Here is a 23549-nt window from a genome sequence, read left to right as displayed (position 1 = left end):
TGGTATGCTCAAGTACAAAAGTGCAGTCAACCATGGTTTTCTATACAGAAAAGAAAAATAAATGCTCTAAAAGGAGGATGACTGCTGAGATTCTTGACGATTTTCAGTGTCAATTTCCATAAAGAAGGACTGTGTGAAATTACCGAATGTTTCACAAGCTCATAACAGGAAATCAGCTGTGAATAACCATTAGACTTGCCTTTTACATGCAGATTTTTCTGTAAGAAGCTCAGGAGACACGTACTGTGCTGTTCCGACAAATGAATTTGCCCGTGCTATAGAGAAGCAAAAATGATAACACAGTTTGAAACTTTATATATTGTTTGATTCACATAAAATACAACAACATAAATTACTTTGAAAAAAACTATTCATTATCGATCTTGAGTTGCAACTCCAGAGCGGCATTCACAGTTCTGCTGATTGCCACTGGAAACTGTCAACAAGTTTGGTGCCGGACACACCCCTATGAAGCACATCAGGTCTTCCTATAACTGCCGGGTCAGCCAGAATTCTCTACACTGTACAGTTCCAACAGCCTGTGCAGACACTGAATCAGAAAGGAGGGCTGAGAGATTTCAGCTGTGAAACCTGAAGAATTGTAAACGCAGCTGTGGATATGACTCAGCATTAGGCCTCATGCACACGGACGTTTTTTTTCACGGTCCGCAAAACGGGGTTCCGTTGGTCCGTGATCCGTGACCGTTTTTCCGTCCGTGGGTCTTCCTTGATTTTTGGAGGATCCACGGACATGAAAAAAAAGTCATTTTGGTGTCCGCCTGGCCGTGCGGAGCCAAACGGATCCGTCCTGAATTACAATGCAAGTCAATGGGGACGGATCCGTTTGATGTTGACACAATATGGTGCCATTTCAAACGGATCCGTCCCCATTGACTTTCAATGTAAAGTCTGGAGTTCTGTTATACCATCGGATTGGAGTTTTCTCCAATCCGATGGTATATTTTAACTTGTAGCGTCCCCATCACCATGGGAACGTCTCTATGTTAGAATATACTGTCGGATATGAGCTACATCGTGAAACTCATTTCCGACAGTATATTCTAACACAGAGGCGTTCCCATGGTGATGGAGACGCTTCAGGTTAGAATATACAAAAAAACTGTACATGACTGTCCCCTGCTGCCTGGCAGGTGCTGCCAGGCAGCAGGGGGCAGACCCCCCCCCCCCTGTTTTTAACTCATTGGTGGCCAGTGGGCCCCCCCTCCCCTGTTGTTAACTCGTTGGTGGCCAGTGTGCGCACCCCCCCTCCCTCCCTCTATTGTTTTAATACATTGGGGCCAGTGTGCGCGCGCCCCCCCAACCCCCCCTCCCTCCCTCTATTGTTTTAATACATTGGGGCCAGTGTGCGCGCGCCCCCCCAACCCCCCCTCCCTCCCTCTATTGTTTTAATACATTGGGGCCAGTGTGCGCACCCCCCCAACCCCCCCCCCCCCCCCCCCTCCCTCTATTGTAATCATCATCGGTGGCAGCGGAGTAGAAGATTCATACTTACCTGGCTGCTGGCTGCTGCGATCTCTGTGTCCGGCCGGGAGCTCCTCCTACTGGTAAGTGACAGGTCTGTGCGGCGCATTGCTGTCACTTACCAGTAGGAGGAGCTCCCGGCCGGACGCAGACATCGCAGCAGCCAGCAGCCAGGTAAGTATGAAAATCTTCCACTCCGCTGCCACCGATGATGATTACAATAGAGGGAGGGAGGGGGGGGGGGGGGGGGGGCGCGCGCACACTGGCCCCAATGTATTAAAACAATAGAGGGAGGGAGGGGGGGTTGGGGGGGCGCGCGCACACTGGCCCCAATGTATTAAAACAATAGAGGGAGGGAGGGGGGTGCGCACACTGGCCACCAACGAGTTAACAACAGGGGGGGGGGGGGCCGCACAATGATATTCAAACTGGGGAGGGGGGGGGGGGGGGGGGTCTGCCCCCTGCTGCCTGGCAGCCCTGATCTCTTACAGGGGGATATGATGGGGTTAATTGTACTATCATATCCCCCTGTAAGAGATCGGGTGCTGCCAGGCAGCAGGGGGCAGTCTTGTACAAAGTTTGCAGTGTATTCTAACTAGAAGCGTCCCCATCACCATGGGAACGCTTCTGTGTTAGAATATACTGTCGGAAATGAGTTTTCACGAAGTGAAAACTTAGATCAGAAAAAGCTTTTATGCAGACGGATCTTCAGATCCGTCTGTATGAAAGCAACCTACGGCCACGGATCACGGACACGGATGCCAATCTTGTGTGCATCCGTGTTCTTTCACGGACCCATTGACTTGAATGGGCCCGTGAACCGTTGGCCGTGAAAAAAATAGGACAGGTCATATTTTTTTCACGGCCAGGAAACACGGCTCACGGATGCGGCTGCCAAACGGTGCATTTTCCGATTTTTCCACGGACCCATTGAAAGTCAATGGGTCCGTGAAAAAAAACGGAAAACGGCACAACGGCCACGGATGCACACAACGGTCGTGTGCATGAGGCCTTAGGCCTATTGCACACGACCGTATGGCTTTTTCAGTGTTTTGCAGTCCGTTTTTCATGGATCCGCTGTTCCGTTTTTTGTTTCCGTTGTGTTTCCGTTTCTGTTCCGTTTTTCCGTTCTGTTTTTCCGTATGGCATATACAGTATACAGTAATTACATAGATAAAATTGGCTTGGCCATAACATTTTCAATAGATGGTTCAGGAAAAAACGGAACGGAAACGGAAGACATACGGATGCATTTCCGTATGTGTTCCGTTTTTTTTGCGGATCCATTGACTTGAATGGAGCCACAGACTGTGATTTGCGGGCAATAATAGGACATGTTCTATGTTAAAACGGAACGGAAAAACGGAAATACGGAAACGGAATGCATACGGAGTACATTCCGTTTTTTTTGCGGACCCATTGAAATGAATGGTTCCGTATACGGAACGCAAAAAACGGCCAGTAAACGGGAAAAAAAAACGGCCGTGTGCAATAGGCCTTAGGGCAATGATCAATTGGATCAGGTAGGATGAGATAGTCAGTGATGATCTCATCCTATGAGATCATGTAAGAGGCAAAAAGTAGCTTTTAGACATTTTTATGTTGAACTGCACGATTCTGACTCCTAGGATTGAGGACAGGCAGCCTGCCTGCCGATGCTGCACTGTGACCGGATTACATACCTTGCCGGCTATCAGATGATAACACCTTCGCTGTCCCAAAGTCTGTGATTTGAATGTGCATGTCTTCACTAAGCAAAATGTTTTCTGGCTTCAGGTCTCTGAAACAAACATTATTCCACAATTAGGCCTCATTCACACATACGTGGATTTTCACGGAACACTCGTGCACTCAGCAGGACTGTGGTCCGTGAAAATCCACGTATGTGTAAATGAGGGCTCACTAAGGTTTCTTATAAGCCTCTGACAAAACGATCAGGCATGTAAAATCCAACATGCCTTATCAGTCTGACCTTACCCCACCACAGACATCTGCTGGTGAAAGACAAAAGGCCCCCAAACATATAAGACTGATGGTGGATCAGCAGGTTTTACTTTTAACTTATGTGCATGTCCAGAATAAAAAGGTATTATATTGCTAGGATAAGCCATTACTTTATAATCAGTCAATGACCTCTGGGACCCCCACCAAGCCAGCCAGCCAGGTGTTGCATCAGTGCTATAGCCCCTTCAGTCTCCGGAGCTGTGGAGGTCCCAGGGGTTGGCCCTTCACCAGTCACCAACTCATCATATATTGGGCTGGGTAGAAAGTAGCAATATGGGCCTGGTCTTCTTTAAAAGCTAACACCAGTCACAGCATTATCTCCTCTACATCAGGAGTGATAGACATTGGGTCGGGAGTGAAAGCGGCTGAAGCCTGCTATCACTTTCAGTTGCTAACAGCTATATTTCTTCATGTAGAGGAGATAATGCAGTGATTCTAGTCATGTTTTAAAGCTTAGATTGTCAGCCTGAGATATGAAGAGTTACAGAAGCCCTCCCCCTTCAGCTGGCTGTGATCTCGGCCAGCATAAAGGAAGAGATGGGGCAATGGGGACGCCGACAGCCTGCAGTATAGGAGAAAAAAATATTAATAATAATAAAATTGACATCATCGTAAATCGTACCGACGCACAGAATAAAGCCATCATGTTATTTATACACAGTGAAGATAAAAATCTAATAAAATCATGTTAAATTTGCTGTTTTTTCACCTTTCCCCCATAGCGCAAATTTCAAGATCTCATATAGCTAAACTGAAAAAAAGAAATAAAGTTATGACCACTGGAACACAGAGGAAAAATTTTACTGGTCCTTAATGGATTATTGCCATCTTGGACACTGTGGGAATATCGCTAGGATATGCTCCCAATGTCCGATAGGTGCGGGTCCCACCTCTGGGACCCGCACCTATACTTAAAATGGAGCCTGCAAAGTGCCGGAGGGCGCATGCATGGCTGCCCTCCATTCATTTCTATGCAGCTTACGGAAATAGCCGAGCCGGCGCTCCTATAGAAATGAATGGAGAACGGTCGTGCATGCGCGGTGAACCCTCTGGCACGTTCTAAGGATAGGTGCAGAGGTGGAACCCCTAAGAAGCCTAAATATTAGTGATGCCACTAATGAGTTAAAAATGTCCTTGTCCCCCCCCCCCCCCCCCTCCCCCCTCCCCCCTGAGCTGGGCAGCAAATAGATTTACTTCAGATATAAATCCAAAAATCTACAATTAAAAAAAAAGGTGACAATTCCTGTTTTTTGTTTTTTTTACTGTTTTCATGTGACTGCTGGGCGAATTGGGGGAGGGTTAAATAATGCTGGACTTATGAAGGGTTAGGACACAGGGATAAAACTGGCATGGGAAGGATTTACAGACCCTGCATTATGCCCTCTGGGCTGCTCAGGACAAATCTTCTTACAGCTGAAATGGTAAAGTTCAAGCATCTTGCAGAAAAGGTCACTACATCACCCATGCACCGTGGGGGGTTGGGGGGACACAAACAAATCCCCATGCACGGCACGTGGCTGGAGATCCTGCGACTCCTGCAGCAGCCATCTAAAGTGTCAAAAATCCACTAAACCAAAGATTTTAACCCTTTTAGGATCTCACCTGTGAATAATTCCCTTCTCGTGTAGGTATTCTAAAGCGCACACAGTTTCAGCGGAGTAAAACCTTGTGCAGGTTTCATCGAATGAGCCGATCTTCCTTATGTACTTCAGTAGTTCGCCATTCTTGGCATAACTGAGGCCAAAGTCTGCAGCCATTGTTAAGGAGTAACTATGACGAAGCCTGGAATTTATTTTCTTCCTGATCGCACATCGTTTTGGGTGAAGCCCTAGGTAGTGAGAGTGAACAGTGGAATGGCTGTCAGAGAGCGTTTGGTTTTATTTCATATAGTAATAGGAGCACGACTCCGTTTTTGCCTTGGATGCGTTATTCATCATGTGACAGCCACGGCCATTCACTTCTTGTCCAGTCCTTATCATTCAGCATTTTGGGGGGTTTTGTGCCAGGTTGGCTGCAGCAAGTATTTAGATCATTTATTTTTTTGGTTGTTTTTTTTTCCACTTAGTAAAGTTTCCCCACGACAAGTCATATTCACCTCCATAACCATTTATAAATTGTGCCAAATACCTCTAAAATGAAAAAAAAGTAACTTTGCAATTGGTATTGATTAAAAATGTCCTATCATTTCATTTACACAGCTCCTATACAAGGGTAACAGACAACGATTCCCATCTTAACCATTGATGGCATACTGCTAGGATATGTGTCCAATGGATGGGTGTCCCCCACCTTTGGGACCTGCTCCTATCTCCATAAAGGGGCCCCCGAAGTAAAGGAGAGTGCACTACGCATGAGCGGCGTACTCTCTATTTACTGCTATGGGAGTTCTGAAAACAGCCAAGCCAGTGTCAATGGAAGGTGAGGGCGCATGCACGGCGGCTCGAAGTTTCGGGGGCCCATTCTGGATATAGGAGCGAGTCCCAGAGGTGAGATCCGCACCCATAGGACATTGATGGCATATCGTAGCGATATGCCATCAATATCTGAGATAGGAATACCCCTTTAAACCTTGTACAGACAACTCCAGAGCTCTGCCTGTGCCATCACTTGGAGGCAACTCCAATCTTGAACATTTACCCCCTTAGATGCTGCAGACAATGCAGACTGTGGCATCTAAGTGGCTAGACAGAGGTTGCCATGGCAACCCCCAGGTCTGCCACGTATAGATGCCTATAAGGCCCTGCCTTTGTCAAATTTTACTGTAAGCATTATGTCAAATTTTACTGTAACTGACATAATACACTGCAATACAGAAATATAGCAGTGTATTATATGGGCGATCAGAGGATCACAAGTGCCCTACTGGGACTTAGAAAAAAAATAAATGAACAAGCATTACAATTGCCTTCATGTACGTAATTGGCATCTCCACGTCCATAATGACTTGTACAAAAAATGATTACAATACTTATCCCATATGGTCAACGCTTAATGCTGTTTTTTCTTCATTTTACTTAAGGTAAAAAACACCAAAAGCTGAAAATATCCCAATATGGCACTAACTAAAACTCATCCCGTAAAAAACAAGCCCTCACACAGCTCCGCTGATGGAAGAATAAAAATGCTATGGGTCATTGAATGCGGCAACACAAAAACCAAACCATTTGAAAAGACAGTTTTCACTGAGCAAAAGTATAAAGACATAAAAGAAAAACATAAATTTGGTATAGGCGTAACTGTACTGACTCGCATAATAAAATCACCATGTCAATTTCGGCCCAGAGAACAAATTGTAGCACAAAATACTGCCGTTAAAAAAAAAAATACAACATGTCCTGCATAAAACAATCCCTCATACAGCTTTGATGAGAAAAAAACTTGGGGCCGGATCCGGCATTAATGCATTTCAAATGGGAAAAGATGCCGGATCCGGCATGTGTTCTGGAATTTTGGACGGAGATAATACCGCAGCATGGTGCGGTTTCATCTCCATCCTGAAAAGTTAAAAAGACTGAACTGAAGACATCCTGATGCATCCAGAACGGATTGCTTTCTATTCAGAATGCATCGGGATAAAACTGATCAGTTCTTTTCCGGTATTGAGCCCCTAGGACGGAACTCAGTGCCGGAAAAGAATAACGCTAGTGTGAAAGTAGCCTAATAAAAATTTTACACTTTTCTTCCCAGCCCACTCGGATCCAGCGCTCCTTCCTCTTCACTGGCCGGGGTGGAGACTGGAACCCCTTTGCCATCATGTCACAAGGGGATCCGGCCACCGCTGCAGCCAGTGATTAGCTGCGACAATGCCAAACCGGATGTTGACATTGTGGGAGCCCAGCGGAGAATCGCAGGCCTGGAGTAGAAGAGGTGGTGAGCCTGCGCCGGGAAGCAGGTAAGTAATCTTTCCTTTACAGGTCCGGCCACTCCCTTTAAGGAGTTAATGGACTGGCTTCACAGCGTGTATTATACCCTTCACCCACTGCTAACAGTGGCCACGGCTCCTATGCCTGCATCATCCACGGACCCTCCATTGCATTCTAGTGCAGTTAGACCATCACAATAAGGACATAATGGTATATCATTTTACAGGAAGGGGTTAAAAAAATAATAATTAAAAAACCTTGGCTGCTTTGCACGTTTAAGCATCAGATTTCATAGTTTTAAAGGATACATAGTTTTTCAACATCTTGAAATGTGAAGTATAGTTTGACGAAGAACGGGTGATCTAATCGTGACATCACATCTCGTTCCCGGGTCACATAGGGTACCTTATTCTCCTTCATAATGTGACGTTTCTGCAGAATTTTAACTAGAAGGAAAAAAATAATAAATGAATAAAGGATGAAATGATGTGTCTGAGAAAACATTCTTAAAGGCTATGTCCACCTTCACAACCATTATATTGTATTACTACAACGCATCCAAAAAAAAAAAAAAAAGAAGAAGAAAAGGAAACTTTGTGAATAATTTAAGGTTACTTTCACACCAGCATTTTTTGCTGGATTCATCATGGATCGTCAAAAACGCTTCCGTCACGATAATACAACTGCATGCATCCGTTATGAACGCATCCGGTTGTATTATCTTTAAAATGACCAAGACTGATCCGGCATGAACACCACTGAAAGTCAATGGGGGACGGATCTGTTTTGTATTGTGTCAGAGAAAACGGATCCCTCCCCATTGACTTACATTGTGTGTCAGGACGGATCTGCTTGCACCGTTTTTTTGTCAGCAATGGGGACGCAGCCAAACGGAACGGAATGCATTCTGGTGAACTCCATTTCGTTCAGTTCAGTTTTGCCCCCATTGACAATGAATGGGGACAAAACGGAAGCGTTTTCACCACGCTATTGAGATCCTATGACGGATCTCAATAGCGGAAAGGGAAAGCGCAGATGTGAAAGTAGCCTTAATTACAATCCTACTGTTCCCATCATTTTTTGGCTGCAGATCCTATGCAGCCCAATGTGTCTCCTTGGACATGGCCTTTAATGAATTCACAATTTCATTTATGGGGCATAAAATCCAAGAAAGGTGACAAACACCTCCCTTTAAGCAGCTGCGGAAATCCTTACATACATATACTTACTGGCATACTCTCTTCCTGTTGAGATCTCTTTGGCCAAAACAACCTATAAAACAGTAAAACGGAGCATTCAGTACATACACAATGTATTAACGCGTATAAAGCAAAAGAAGACAATCATTTTGTTTCCACAGAGGCCCTATAGAGAGTACTAGCCACATGTGGTCATTTAAAGGGGTATGCCGCTTTGGGCTGCCTATTTATAAGAGCTGTTCACAGGTTGTTCTGCTGCTGGCACCTTCAGCAATCAACTGTAAGGAGAGTTCGAATTCAGACACCGTGTTGGATCCCCTGCAGCGCCACGCAGTAGCAATGAATAATTACACAGGGACCACTGCAACCTCTAATGCAGGGGTCCACATGCTCCATTGAAGTCTATGGGAGTTTGGAGAACAGCCAAGCAAGTATGCATGCTGGGAGTCGTACTTTGTCCACAGAAGTGCTGGATATGGAAATCCCTAGTCTAAGGCATGGAAATGCTGGCTTCTTCTCTAGGAGAAAGCATCAGGGAAGATTTACCAAGACTGGTGTTTCTAGCAGCAGTATTAGGCCTCATGCACACGACAGTTGTTTTTATCGGTCCGCAAAATGGGGTTCCGTTGATCCGTGTTCCGTGTGTCTTCCTTTATTTTTGGAGGACCACCAGACAAAGGAAAATAAAAAAAAGTCTAAGACAGGTTTGCCATGCAAATGATAGGAAAAAAATGGACGCGGATGACAATCTTGTGTGCCTCCGCGTTTTTTAGTTGTCCCATTGACTTGAATGGGTCTGCGAACAGTTTTCCGCGAAAATAATAGGACAGGTTATATTTTTTTGACGGACTGGAACCACGGATCACGGACGCAGATGGCAAACGGTGCATTAGCCGAGTTTTCAACGGACCCATTGAAAATCAATGGGTCCGCAGAAAATTACAAAAAAACGGCACAACGGACACAGAATAAAACAACGGTCATGTGCATGAGGCCTTATTTTGCTTGAAGGTGGAGTGAAATGCGCCAAAATTATTAAGAGGATGGTAAAGCAAGGACTTTTTTAAGGGTTTTTTCCATTAGGATACAGTCAGTCTAGGGGCTATACATTATGTGAATACACTGGACTCGCCCCACGATCAGAGACTGAGTGTATCTTAAGTTACTATGATGCAATAAATTCAGGTCAGGGAAGCCATGAGATGCATCTAACACATGGACCGTATTTCCTGGGCCAATCAGTCATGTGCTTGAGCCCTAAAACACTGACAGAAATTTCCAGGCACAAGACATATCAGTAGTGCACAGCTTACGATTGACGAAATAAAGAGGACCTTTCATGGGATTATGGCTTAAAAAACTAGTATGCTTACCAGAAAGGGCAGCCCCTACAGATGCAAGAACTTTTTTCTAAAATACCCCTCCAATCCGGCACTGTGTCCCCCGCTGTTTTTGGTGCCTCATATGTTAGTTAATTTAGAGTATCAGTACAGGGAGGAGGAGACGGACGGATTTCTCAATGGCGTCTCCTTCTCCCTGGCTGTAGCGCGGTGCAATCGCAGAGGAGAGCGTCACAATCAGGGAGAAGGTGAGCTGTTTTTTCTCCCTGGCTGCGATGCTCTCTATTGCGATTGAACCATGCTCTTTTGGTGCGAAAACCCACAGAAATCTGCACAAGAACAATGTGTATTTTCTGCACGTTAACCTGCACCTTTGTGCAAGTACTTTAAGGCACGTTGCAGACGAGCGTGTCCGGATTAGGTCCGGATGCGTTGCGTCTGCGATCAGGGAAAATCGTGCGAGTAGGTACACAACTGCAGTCAGTTTTGACTGCGATTGTGTTCTTATGTTCAGTTTTTATCGCGCAGGTATTATTTTCCCTTATAACATGGTTATAAAGGGAAAATAATAGCATTCTTAATACAGAATGCTTACTAAAATGTGGCTTAATAAAAAATTAACCCACCTCATCCTGTTGTTCGCGCAGCCGGCACCATCTTCTTTCTTAAGGACCTGCCAAAGGACCTTTAATGACGTAATCGCGCTCACCACGTGGTGAGCGCGATTACGTCATCGAAGGTCCTTTGGCAGGTCCTGAAAGAAGGAGAAAGAAGATGATGCCGGCTGCGCGAACAACAGGATGAGGGGAGTTAATTTTTTATTTTATTTTTTAACCCTTAAAGCCACATTTTAGTAAGCATTCTGTTTTAAGAATGCTATTATTTTCCCTTTATAACCATGTTATAAGGGAAAATAATACAGTAAATTGACTTATCAATTTACTTACATCATCTCCTAGCAACCATGCGTGAAAACCGCATTGCATCTGTACTTGCTGGCGATTTTCACGCAGACCCATTCATTTCTATGGGGCCTGCGTTGCGCGAAAAACGCTGAACATAGAGAACCTGCTGCGATTTTCAAGCAACGCACAAGTGATGCGTGAAAATGACCGCTCATCGGAACAGCCCCATTGAAGTGAATGGGTCCGGATTCAGTGCGGGTGCAATGCGTTCACCTCACGCATTGCACCCGCGCGGAATTCTCGCCCGTGTGAAAAGGGCCTAAGAGATACAAGAAAAATGAACTCACTGTTGAAAAGGACCCTTCGCCAAGGATTTTGCCAAGCCTAAAGTCCTGGGGACGTTTCTTTCGAGGTTGTTGTGCTGGTTTTTGTACGGGTTGTTGCTCGGACTCTGCCGAGTTGGCGCCACTGGAAGATCCTGCACGGGTGCTGCAATTTGCAAGAGCAGACGACGACCCAGAATCTGAATTGATCACGAGAGAAGGAGATGGGCAGGGGCACAAAACCACGTTGGACTGAATAGGCATAGTATCATACTAAAGGGAGGAGAAAGAAATAAAGAAATGATCAGCAAAGCTATATGGATCTTGCTCACATGAAAATCAGACATACAATAAATGAAGGTCGCTCCAATTATTTTTCCCAGTCTCTCATTGGACACATTCTTTACCAATGCACAAAGCGACCTATTAGGAAAAAAATACGATGTTCCATGTTGCCTGAGGGGCCACTAATCTAGTTTGTACCTGGGCAAGGACAGGGACCTATCAGTTCCGTAGCAGACTATGAATGGTTGTATACATGCTATCGATTACTGGATAACCTATATAAATTCTATCTTTTTGAAGAACGGACACACGGATGCGAAAAACACATGGGTGATCTGTGTGCTTTTCGGATCCATATTTCCATTTTGCAAAATTATAGAATAGGTCATATTTGGCTGCAAAATGCAGACCACTGACCCACTGTAGTAAACGGGTCAGCAAAAAATGCGGATGCAACATAGACAATATCCGTATTTTGTGGAGCCACAAAATAATCTGCCCGTGTAAAGGTGTCGCCAATGCCCCGATGAACGAGCCAAACGCTCACTCTTCGGGTGAAATAATCTTTCATGCAGACGCCTCAGTCAGTGTTTCTGGGCAGCAGGTCACACTGTGTGAACAGCTATGAATCTGCATGCAGTGGAGGAGATTGCCGCTTGTAAGTGCAGCTCTTACCCCCTCTGAGGAGAAGGCATTTATTGGGAAGAAACGGTCCCTTCTTGATAATTGCCTTCTCGGTCAGGCAGTCTAAATCCACCTTTAGAATAACTACTGCATCTAAGGAGAGATATACTGCCATTTTCCCCTTGCGCGGTGGCTCAGTGGTTAATGCTGTTGCCTTGTAGCATTTAGGGTCCTGGGTCCCTGAATCTAACCAAGGACAACATCAGCGTAGACTTATGTTCTCCCCTACTTGTGTGGGTCTCCTCCAGGTTCTCAGGTTTCCTCCCACACTGCAAAAACAGACAGGTTATACCGATCCTACTGTGTGTGCTCGAGACCGGGAATGTAAATGACTGGTGGCAATCTACATACAGCACCGCAGAATATACTGGGAGCACTGGGAAAGACTGATGGATACGGATCTTCTCATCCATACTGCTACAAGCTCTTTTCTCAGTGTTCAGGAGCCAAATGTGGCCCTTGGGACTCTTCATGTGGCTCCACAGCTGTTGAGAGCCACAGCTACTCAATCAAAACATTACACAAGGAGCCATATCATCATCAGGTCATATCGGATTAAATTTTTCCATTTTGACATTCAATGTGGCTCAAAACCATCTGTATTAGGTTGCAGCCTGCAAAAATTTGGAGAACTCTGAGCTAAATAATTAAAGAGAACCTGTCACCAGGATTTTGTGTATAGCGCTGAAGACATGGGCTGCTAGATGGCCGCTAGCACATCCGCAATATCCAGTCCCCATAGCTCTGTGTGCTTTTATTGTTTAAAAAAAACGACTTTATAGATATGTAAATGACCGTGAAGGAGCCCAGCACCGCCCACTGTCAAGGAGCCCAGCACCGCCCACTGTCAAGGAGCCCAGCACCGCCCACTGTCAAGGAGCCCAGCACCGCCCACTGTCAAGGAGCCCAGCACCGCCCACTGTCAAGGAGCCCAGCACCGCCCACTGTCAAGGAGCCCAGCACCGCCCACTGTCAAGGAGCCCAGCACCGCCCACTGTCAAGGAGCCCAGCACCGCCCACTGTCAAGGAGCCCAGCACCGCCCACTGTCAAGGAGCCCAGCACCGCCCACTGTCAAGGAGCCCAGCACCGCCCACTGTCAAGGAGCCCAGCACCGCCCACTGTCAAGGAGCCCAGCACCGCCCACTGTCAAGGAGCCCAGCACCGCCCACTGTCAAGGAGCCCAGCACCGCCCACTGTCAAGGAGCCCAGCACCGCCCACTGTCAAGGAGCCCAGCACCGCCCACTGTCAAGGAGCCCAGCACCGCCCACTGTCAAGGAGCCCAGCACCGCCCCGCATACTCCAAATCTCCTCCTTGCTCCCCGACGTCTCAAAGCTAGAGCGCCGTAATCTCGCAATGCGCGAGCTAGCCCTGAGGCTGATGCCAGCACAGGAAAGGAACACTATGCCGACACTGCGCATGCGCTAGCTCACGCATCGCAAGATTACGGCGCTCTAGCTTTGTGACATCGGGGAGCAAGGAGGAGATTCGGAGGATGTGGGGCGATGCTGGGCTCCTTCACAGTGGGTGTGGCTGGGCTCCGGAAACATTAGTAACCTTATACACACACACACACATACATACATACACTTTTTTGACACAATAAAAGCACACAGAGCTATGGGGACTGGGTATTGTGGATGTGCTAGCGGCCATCTAGCAGCCCATGTCCTCAGCTCTATACCCAAAATCCAGGCGACAGGTTCCCTTTAAGGGGGTTGGGTCCCGAAATCGACATATCCCCTATCCACAGGATGGTGCAGGCTAACACCTCCAGGACCCACACCAATCACAAAATGGCGGTCCCAAACGCATTCATTCTCTGCGCTCAACTACCTCTGGCAGTCCCACGGGAAATGAATGTAAGGGCAGCGTGCATGCTCAACCTGCCACTCCATTAGGGTCCATTCACACATCTGTAAAACACGGACACCGGCAATGTGCGTTACGCATTTTGCGGACCGCACATCGCCAGCACTATAATAATAATAATAAAAAATGCCTAATCTTGTCCACAATTGCAGACAAGAATAGGACATGTCAGGGTGGATAAAAATCAATGATTTAAAAAAATAATATAAAAAAATGTTTATTTTTATTTAAATCAGATTTTTTTTTATATAAAATGCTTTTTGAGCAAAATATATTACCATCCAAAGGTTATTCCATCATGAAATAAAGATTTGTTTTTTAACGATGTAGAATAAGGCTGTATATGTTTAATAATTTTTTTGGGGGTAAATAAATTCCATTAATCCATTCACAAGGTCATGCTCTTCCAGAGGTTTTTGTAAGATTATTGGGCAGTTTCTCTGCCTACAAGATATTATCACAGATGCTTGGTTTACTTTTGCAGTTCTCAAAACTGAATTTGACTCAGCAGAGATCACATGCCTCTTCTTCACAGCAAAAATGTTATAACATGAACAGAGTTGAGAAAAATACTGTCACACTTAGACCCCAATTTCAATTTTCATATATGTAGTTACTAATAACATGATATTCCAGAATCAGTTACTATTAGACTGACTTACCCCATATTTAATAAGATTCAGCAACCAGTCTGCATAAAACTGCAATTTCACTATTCAGTTAAGATGGCCGCCACTGCCCTCCCCCTGAGGCTAATCCCGCCTGCCCTCACTAGCCAGTAACAATAGCACCCCAAAAGTGCCAGTAACCAGAGCCCTCCTCCCTAAAGGGTTAATCTCCTGCAGCACAAAGAGGTCCTCTTACCACATGTTGCTTTCATTTATACACTGAGCAGACGGCAGATCTCCCTTCCCTGCTCTGCGCTGCTTCCACTCTGCATTGTCCCAGCTCTGCTGAGTGAGGGAGCGTCTGCCAAGCGCAGGGACAGGGAGAAGTGCACACAGCCCAGGCACTGTTATCAGCTGCTGGGGAGGACCTGGCTTTAATCATTTACTTACAGTCCCTGGCTGTAATCTGACCTTGCACGCAGCGTGATGCACATAGATGGACCATGCCTAGCAACCCTATTTTAAGCGCAGGTAAAAGTAGGCAGTACAGGGAACAAAAATGTGGAATTAAGGGGTAATTGAATACACAGTGAAAAGTTGATATAGGGCCACCAAGGAGATTAATCACCACAATCCAATACTTCCAAAAAATAAAAATACGACAGTTATCCTTTAATCCTAACTTCTACAAAACTATGAATGCAGAATCAACCTAATCAAACTAATATGAAAAGTTGTTATTCTAAAAATCTTACTCTACTTGCATATTATAAGTTATACCAGCAAGAATTAGTTTTTATGTAGAAAACTATGATTTAAATCGAGCCTTACTGACTAGTGATTTAAATCAAATCCACCCTGGGACATGTTCTATTTTTTGGGGGGGAAACGGAATTGCGGACCCAAATTTCCGGATCCGGGCAGCACATTGTGTGGCCCCATAGAAATGAATGGGCCCGCAATTCCTTTCCGCAAAACGCGGAAGAGAATTGCGGACGTGTGAATGGAGCCTTAAAAGGGATTATCCAGGAAAATATATTTATGACTTCGGATAGGTCATCAGTATCATACCTGCGGGGTGCGACGCCCGGGACCCCTGCTGATCAGCTGTTAGAAGAGGTTTTTCAGTGCTGCAGCCTCCAGTGACATCACTGTACATCGGTCACATGGCCTAGTTGGAGCTCAGCCCTATTCAATTTATGGGGCTGAGCCGCAATACCAAGCGCTGCCACTATACTATGTAAAGCGCTGTCCTTGGAAAGCTGCTGGGAAGTCTGCATCGCTCACTAAGGCTTCGGTGAGCACAACGGCTCCCTGAAACAGCTGATCGGCGGGGGCGTCGGACCCCCACAGATGTGATAATGATGACCTATCCTGAGGATAAGTCATCATTATCATTTCCCGGATAACCCCTTTAAATACAGGGTTTACAGCTGATGCCTGCATATACACTGCTGTGTACTCGTATCAACCATGCACTTAAATTATCTCTTATTAAATGAATCCCCATACTACAGGAAACTCCTACATATAGCAAATGGTACAGAGGCGAAACCTTCAAGTCAATGTTACGAGCTGATAAACAGCGAGGGGTACTTTCCACGCACCTGGCCGCTCGCACTATTTCTGTATCTTCTTTCAAGTGAAAACCACAGGGGTTTGTCCCAATACGCAGCTCCCTGAAAACACCGACATCGAATGAACGCTCCCTGCTAGATAAAGGTGCCGAGAAAGAAATCATCTTACGGGAATGTTTAAGACGCTGGCGATTTTTCACTATGAATTTCACCCTTCGCAACGCAGAAGGCAAAAATCCAGGGCAAATCCAAAGTGTAAACCGTGTTAAATCCACACATCTATCAGATTTGGGAATTCCCTTTAAAGGAGTTGTCCCATCTGGGACCCCTTTTTCCATAGGACTCTGGTTCCTTTACGCTGTGTTTTTATCTGCACCTGTCGGCTGTATACATCGGGGGGATTTTCCGGTGTATACCTCTGACCATCGTCACTGTACATGCATCCCTCGCCCGCAGGCTCCGATTGTAACTAACCTTTTTATATTGTACATCTCAGTCCGTACAGGTAAAAGAAAGCTATATGGACATCTACTGGCCAGACCACTCTTTTGTCCTCTGTCAGGTAAATACGGGTCTATGGATACATTTGACTTATGCCAATGCATGCGGCAAACATACACGGTTAAAGGGGTTTTCTGGGAGCAGAATACTGATGGCCTATCCTCAGGATAGGTCATCAATATCCGATCGTTGGATGACCGGCACCCCTGCTAATCAGCTGTTTGAAGAGGCAGCGGTGCTCCCTTCCAAGGCCAGTGACACTACTGAAGTGAATGGGTTTGGGCTGCAATACCAAGCACAGCCACTACGCAATATACGGCGCTGTACGCTGAGAAGAGACCACATCCGCTGCTGGGAGAAGGACCCCCCACAATCAGATATTGATGAAGATTGGTCATCAATAGGCAAATCCTAAAAATAAAAAAATAAAAACTTTAAAAAGTAACCTTATTATGATATTTGGACATTATAGAGGGGTCCCTAGCTTGAAGTCCAGGTCTATGAGAAGAGCGCTTTCCTGTTCCGGCAGACTCAACACGACCATGTCATTTTGCCACTCAGGGGCGATGTGCGGGCAATGAAAGAAGGGCCGTGACTGGCGCTATGGGCACTAGAAGAGCGGTTTTAGTAGATGGAAAACAATGTACAGTAGGATTCCTCCTGATATCGGGGGTGACGAGGAGCCAGCACCCAACCTGAAGTCCCCACCCAAGGCCTCGGCAGAGCCTGGCACAGGTGACAGATGAAGCAGTGCTGGGCACCTGATCCGTAGTACAGGCTGCACATTCACAATGACATGGCATTTTCTGGGCGTATGTGTAAACAGGACAAGGTGATTCAGTTTATTATAAGCACGCCTCGGCCCGTGCCAGCCCCCCCCCCCCCCCCACCCCCACCCCCACCCCCCATGGAAGCATTAAACCTTATCAAAATGACTTTCATAATAAAGGATTTATAAACGACTCCCTTCTTGAGCGCGCACACGATCAGGGCTAAATGCACATGATCAGGATTGCGTGCGGAAAATCCGCACCGCAGGTCATGTACATTGTATTCTATGAGAATTTGAAATTCTCAATGCACACAAATCCCCATGCGAAAAATTGATGCGGATCGAACGCACGGATTTGCCTGCAAACACCTGTGGATTCTCCGCACGTGAATCCTGAACGTGTGCATGTACCTTAGGTCAGAGCATGATGTTACTACAAATCCATCATCCCCTGTTCTGGAGACTCCAGGTCGATGACTACACCGATACACTGTAACGAGCCAGAACAGGTTTTCAGATGCAAAGTAATACAGGAAGTGTATTAGGAAGTTACACGGCTTTATTAGTTTTCCACGCTGGATAAACTGATGGATCAGTCATGTGTGATACCCAAAGGCAGTCCGCTCTGTAATGATGATATAAAAAGGCATTAAAACTGCTAGATCAGGCATCTCAAACTCGCGGCCCTCCAGCTGTTGCAAAACTACAACTCCCAGCATGCCCAGACAGCCTACAGGTATCAGCCTACAGCAGGGCATTGTGGGAGTTGTAGTTTTACAACAGCTGGAGGGCCGCAGTTTGAGATGCCCGTGCTAGATGGACCTTTAGTAAAACCCACAACGGTGCATGCACCATCCCGTCTAGGCAGAGACGTTTACTAGTGTTGTTAAAGGGGTTATTGCATGAATTTAAAGGTATTCTGTTACCTCCAAAGTAAGCATACCGCCATGTAGGGTAGCTGCCCCAAAACAAAACAAAAATACGGTCCCATAATCTTGACGCAAATAAGGCGTTTGGCGCACAGAGGGCAGGGCTCCTACGTCTGCTGCACCATCACTCTGCCACTCCCTGAAATCCTGCGTCACTGCCGGGCCCGGGCATGCGCAGTCATTTTACTAATGGAGCATACGGTGCATGCCCGGGCCCGGCCGTGACGTGAGCTGTCGCGGGATTTCACGGAGCAGAGTCCGTGATGTGAGGGCACTGGGCCGGCTTACAGTGAAACATGGCAGGAGCGCTAACGGCGTTTTCCGGAGGACATGGGCACTTGCAGCTCATTTGCATATATCTTCAAACTTTGTTTATTCAACATCAAATACACAGAAATAAGATCTGTTAACTGTTTATGTCACCTACAGGACAGTGAAATTCGTTTAGGGGCTCACGCACACTAATGTATCTTTCTTCAGTTTCCATTACAATTTTTTACAGGTCAGTATGCGGAACCATTCATGTCAATGGGGCTTGGAAGAAGAAAAAAAGAACGGAAATGACACCGTGTGTATTGTGTATTCCGTGTCTGTATGTCCGTTCCGTTTTGCGGAAAAGGGCAGGCATTGCTACAATGGATCTGCAAAAAAAAAAAAAAGAAGAAGAGGATGCAACATGGACGTCATGCAGATTTTTTTGCGGACTGCAAAATACATACGTCGTGTGCATGAGCCCTAATGTGTCTAAAGTAGGCGACAGACTCCCTTTAACCCCTAATTCCCCCTCATATAGCCCCAGAGATGTAACGCCCTCACTGTCTATAAAGAGATATAGCGATATAGGGACGAGTGAAAGACAAGGTGTCAGGGTCGCTTCACCTGCTTCTCTACGAGATCACAACAGGAATGGCGCAAGGAAGCTACTGAGCAGCTTAGTCTACCAGAAGGGAAAACAGCAGGGGGCGCCACTTAAGGGGGAAAACGTAATACACGTAAAAACCTAATATTTCTTGCTCGTATATTGCAATAGATCATTTAAAACGCTCTATTCGGTGCCCAGTGATACATTGCGTGGGATAAGTCGCCAAGCTCGAGCGGTCTCCCCGAGGTCAGCCGCTTTGGGATTCAGAAGGATGTAATAATAATGCTGTTACAGGATTAAAGCCATAGACCGCTACGTGAGGTCACCACAAGGCACGGGCACGGTGGCACCGCAGAATGATGCAATGAGTCTGCACTATCTGGAAGGAAGCAGACCATCCCTTCTGTCACACAGATAAGACGGCTCATCCAGAAAAAAAAAAAAAACACTCCGGGAAGGTACAATGTGATCTTCCCCTCTAAACCGGGCGCAGGTCTGAGCAAATCCTCACATAAACACAGTCTGAATATAGCCGGCTAATGGAGGCTGCAAATCCCCCCGGGCAGGAGAGAATACAAATGAGTCACACAGATCCTCCTAATTGTAGTGGATGTTCTCCGCGCTCATCATTTCTGGAAACACAAGCTCGCGCTGCTGGAAGCGTTGTTCACGTTCAGCTTTTCTGTACATTAGGCAAGCAGCAAAGTCATACCCCACTGACCTTCAGAAGCTATCCCTCAGCCTCCTGACTCTCAGTACACATGCATGCTCGGCCCGAACATGGCCACACTCCTCTCCAACATGCCTGATCCAGGCGGCCTTAGATGGTAGGCCGGTCCTGTCGAAAAACTGATAGGTTCACTGAGGGTCGTCTAATGTGTCTGGCACCCAGCAGAGTGCTGTGCAGGAGGATACAGGGCGACACTGAGCCATATGCATCAACTGTGCGGAGCAAAATTCTTCAGATTTATTATTTTTTTGGGGGGTGAAGGCAATTGAATAATTGATTAACTTGAGAAAACTGCTCTGTGTATCGCCAGCGCGAGGAAGGGGCGGATTCCGCATGAATTTACATTTTTTAAAACCCCATTCGCATCAACCAGAGAACTTCAGAACAAGCCGCTCTGCACATGCCCCAGATATTCACTGAGGATTTCACCCTTTGCAAAGCAGACGGTGAAATCCACAGCAAAATCCCTGGTGGAAATTGTCAAATTGTCCACCGTGTGTGGACATCGCCTTAAAGGGGAACTCTGGTTGTAGCAAGCTATTCCCTATCCACAGGATAGGGGATAATTATTAGTTCCTACCACTGAGACCCCAACCAATCACAAGAACCCCATACCTCAAGGGGTCCCCTGAAATGAGCAGAGCAGCAGGTCAAACATGCATACTGCCTCTCCATTCATCTCTATGGGAGCTCCGGAGATAGTATAGCTTTCCTCCATTTCCAGAGCTCCCATAGAGGTGAATGGAGCAGCAGTCCGCATGCTTAAAGGGGTTGTCTCACTTCTGAGAATGGCATTTATCATGTAGAGAAAGTGAATAGCAGGCACTTACTAATGTATTGCGATTGTCCATGGAAAAATGAATCCGGCCAGCAAAGGAACCAATATGGATAATAACAATACATTAGTAAGTGCCTTGTATTAACCTTCTCTACATGATAAATGCCATTAGCTGAAGTGAGACAACCCCTTTAGGGTCCATTCACACGTCCGCAAAACAGGTCCGCATCCGTTCCGCAATTTTGGGAACAGGTGCGGACCCATTAATTTTCAATGGGGCTGGAATGTGCTGTCCGCATCCACATTTGCGGATCCACCAAAAAAAAAATAGAACATGTCCTATTCTTGTCCACAATTGCGGACAAGAAAAGGCATTTTCTATGAGAGTGCCGATGATGTGCGGTCCGCAAAAAACACATACGGATGTGTAAATGGACCCTTAACCTGCTGTTACTTTCATTCCGGGGGTTCCCACAAGGTACTGGGTCCCTGTTCTCGTGATCGGTGGGGGTCCCAGGAGTAGGACACTTGTGCTTCAACCAGAATAGGAGGAGTATCGCTGGTAAAACAACAGAGATCAGAATAAGGGCACAAATAATATATATATGGAAAGATGTGCACAAATGAGACTGGTTTACACTGTCACTCTGCAGCAATGGGTACAACATGGGTCATTTACTAAGGCTTAGTTCACATGACCGTATGGCTTTTTCAGTGTTTTGTGGTCCGTTTTTCACGGATCCGTTTTTTGTTTCCATTCTGTTTCCGTTTGCCATGTAGAGTATATAGTAATTACATAGAAAAAATTGGTCTGGGCATAACAGTTTCAATAGATGGCTCAGAAAAAAACCGGAACGGATACGGAAGACATACGGATGCATTTCCGTATGTGTTCAGTTTTTTTTGCGAACCCATTGACTTGAATGGAGCCACGGAACGTGATTTGCAGGCAATAATAGGACATGTTCTATCTTTCAACGGAACGGAAATACGGAAACAGAATGCATACAGAGTACATTCAGTTTTTTTGGCGGAACCATTGAAATGAATGGTTCCGTATACGAAAATTCCGTATTCCGAACACAAAAAAACAGCCTGTACACTCGCAAAAAAAAAAAAAAACCTTCGTGTGAACTAGGCCCAAGGCTACTTTCACACCTGCGTTTAGGTGCGGATCCGTCTGGTATCTGCACAGACGGATCTGCACCTATAATGCAAACGCTTAGATCCTCAGAACGGATCCGTTTGCATTACCATGAACAAAAATGCAAACTCATCCGTTTTGACTTTACATTGAAAGTCAATGGGGGACGGATCCGTTTGAAAATTTAGCCATATTGTCAACTTCAAACAGATCCGCCATCATTGACTTACATTGTAAGTCTGGACGGATCCGTTTGCCTCCGCACGGCCAGGCGGACACCCGAACACTGCAAGCAGCGTTCAGGTGTCTGCCTGCTGAGCGGAGCGGAGGACAAACGGTGCCAGACTGATGCATTCTGAGCGGATCCGCATCCACTCAGAATGCATTAGGGCTGGACGGATCCGTTCGGGGCCGCTTGTGAGAGCCTTCAAACGGAACTCACAAGCGGAGCCCCGAACGCAAGTGTGAAAGTAGCCTAAGACTCATTTTTCGGTGGTCTTTCTCGTCCTTTACACTGACATTGCTGCCAGTCGATGCACCTAATTTATGACGGGGCATGTGCTCAATTTGGTAGTCCTTGCACCTGCTGGAAAATTTACGCTAGCCCCTTGCGGACATAGTTTTTTGGTAACTGTTATACCTTTATCCTGGGGTCAAATTAATAAAATTTACCGGAGCTGGGGTTCCTGGCCCCTGCCACTCCTATGTGCAAAAAACAGTGGTGGGGGGGAGAAACACCGTAATAAATATATTGTCGCACAGGAATTTAAAAAAAGTCACACAAAAAAAAAAAAAAAAAAAAAAAAAAAAAAAAAAAAGGGTCAGGCAACAATTTTACACCAAAAAGAGGTTGTGTCACTTCAGCAAATGGTATTGATCATGTAGAGAAAGTTAATACAAGGCACCTACTAATGTATTGTGATTGTCCATATTGCTTCCATTGCTGGCTGGATTTATTTTTCCATCACATTATACACTGCTCGTTTCCATGGTTACGACCACCCTGCAATCCATGGTGGTGGTTGTGCGTGCTTGCACACTATAGAAAAAAAAAGTATTGGACTATGTGCAGAGAGACGGTACTTTTTCCGGAACCAACGTGCATGCCATATTCTGTCCATTTTTGCCCCCTTTTCCGGTTTTAAAACGTACACCTTTTTAACTACTGAGTCGGCCATGGGTGCGCGATTTGCACACTGCACAACTACTTCCCTATAGCATATCTGCACGTGGCCCAGGCAGCAGATACCTGCAGCAAGTAACACGCACCGGGGGGGGGGGAAGAGCCTAGAGATATCCGTCACCAATAACCCCCCACCACGGCTCCTGCTCCTCTGTGCTATGAGGGCGATCAGCGACATACTTGGACATGTTGAAAGTGGTAGAAAACTGGGCAAATTATTTTTGGCATTTCTTGAGCTGGTGGAAAGTAGCGTCCCTCCTCGTTTCAGCAAATTTCTGAGGGGGGGAAAAAAAAGGAGCAAGAATTCTAGGTCGCATACCAGACGCTGCTTACACACCTATCGGATTTCAGATACAAAGGCCAAACAGGAACTTTATTGTGTGTCATTCACGGGTGAGGGTTTTACTGCAGGACGACAATCAGGTCGAAAACAACAATTGGCCTTGTACTGGTTAACCTCGCTAATGTCCTTGTCTAATCCAAGGAAGAATCAAGGATGGCATTCTAC

General features: G+C 46.1%; 1 protein-coding gene across 1 annotated transcript in view; it reads right to left on the bottom strand.

The window, feature by feature from the left end:
- PDPK1 (3-phosphoinositide dependent protein kinase 1) overlaps positions 1-23549 on the bottom strand; it is a 51499-nt gene that overhangs the window by 15167 nt on the left and 12783 nt on the right. Inside the window, exons 2-7 of the mRNA XM_044303367.1 lie at positions 11141-11389; positions 8579-8621; positions 7658-7795; positions 5089-5233; positions 3165-3262; positions 200-275 (exon numbers count right to left, since the gene is read on the bottom strand). Coding sequence (XP_044159302.1) covers positions 200-275; positions 3165-3262; positions 5089-5233; positions 7658-7795; positions 8579-8621; positions 11141-11389 — 749 coding nt within the window. The remainder of the gene's footprint in view (positions 1-199; positions 276-3164; positions 3263-5088; positions 5234-7657; positions 7796-8578; positions 8622-11140; positions 11390-23549) is intronic.

The sequence above is a fragment of the Bufo gargarizans genome, chromosome 8, assembly GCF_014858855.1.
Source record: "Bufo gargarizans isolate SCDJY-AF-19 chromosome 8, ASM1485885v1, whole genome shotgun sequence".
NCBI classification, from domain to species: domain Eukaryota; kingdom Metazoa; phylum Chordata; class Amphibia; order Anura; family Bufonidae; genus Bufo; species Bufo gargarizans.
The sequence above is the reverse complement of the archived record's forward strand: the minus strand, read 5'-3'. Positions and strand labels throughout refer to the sequence as shown.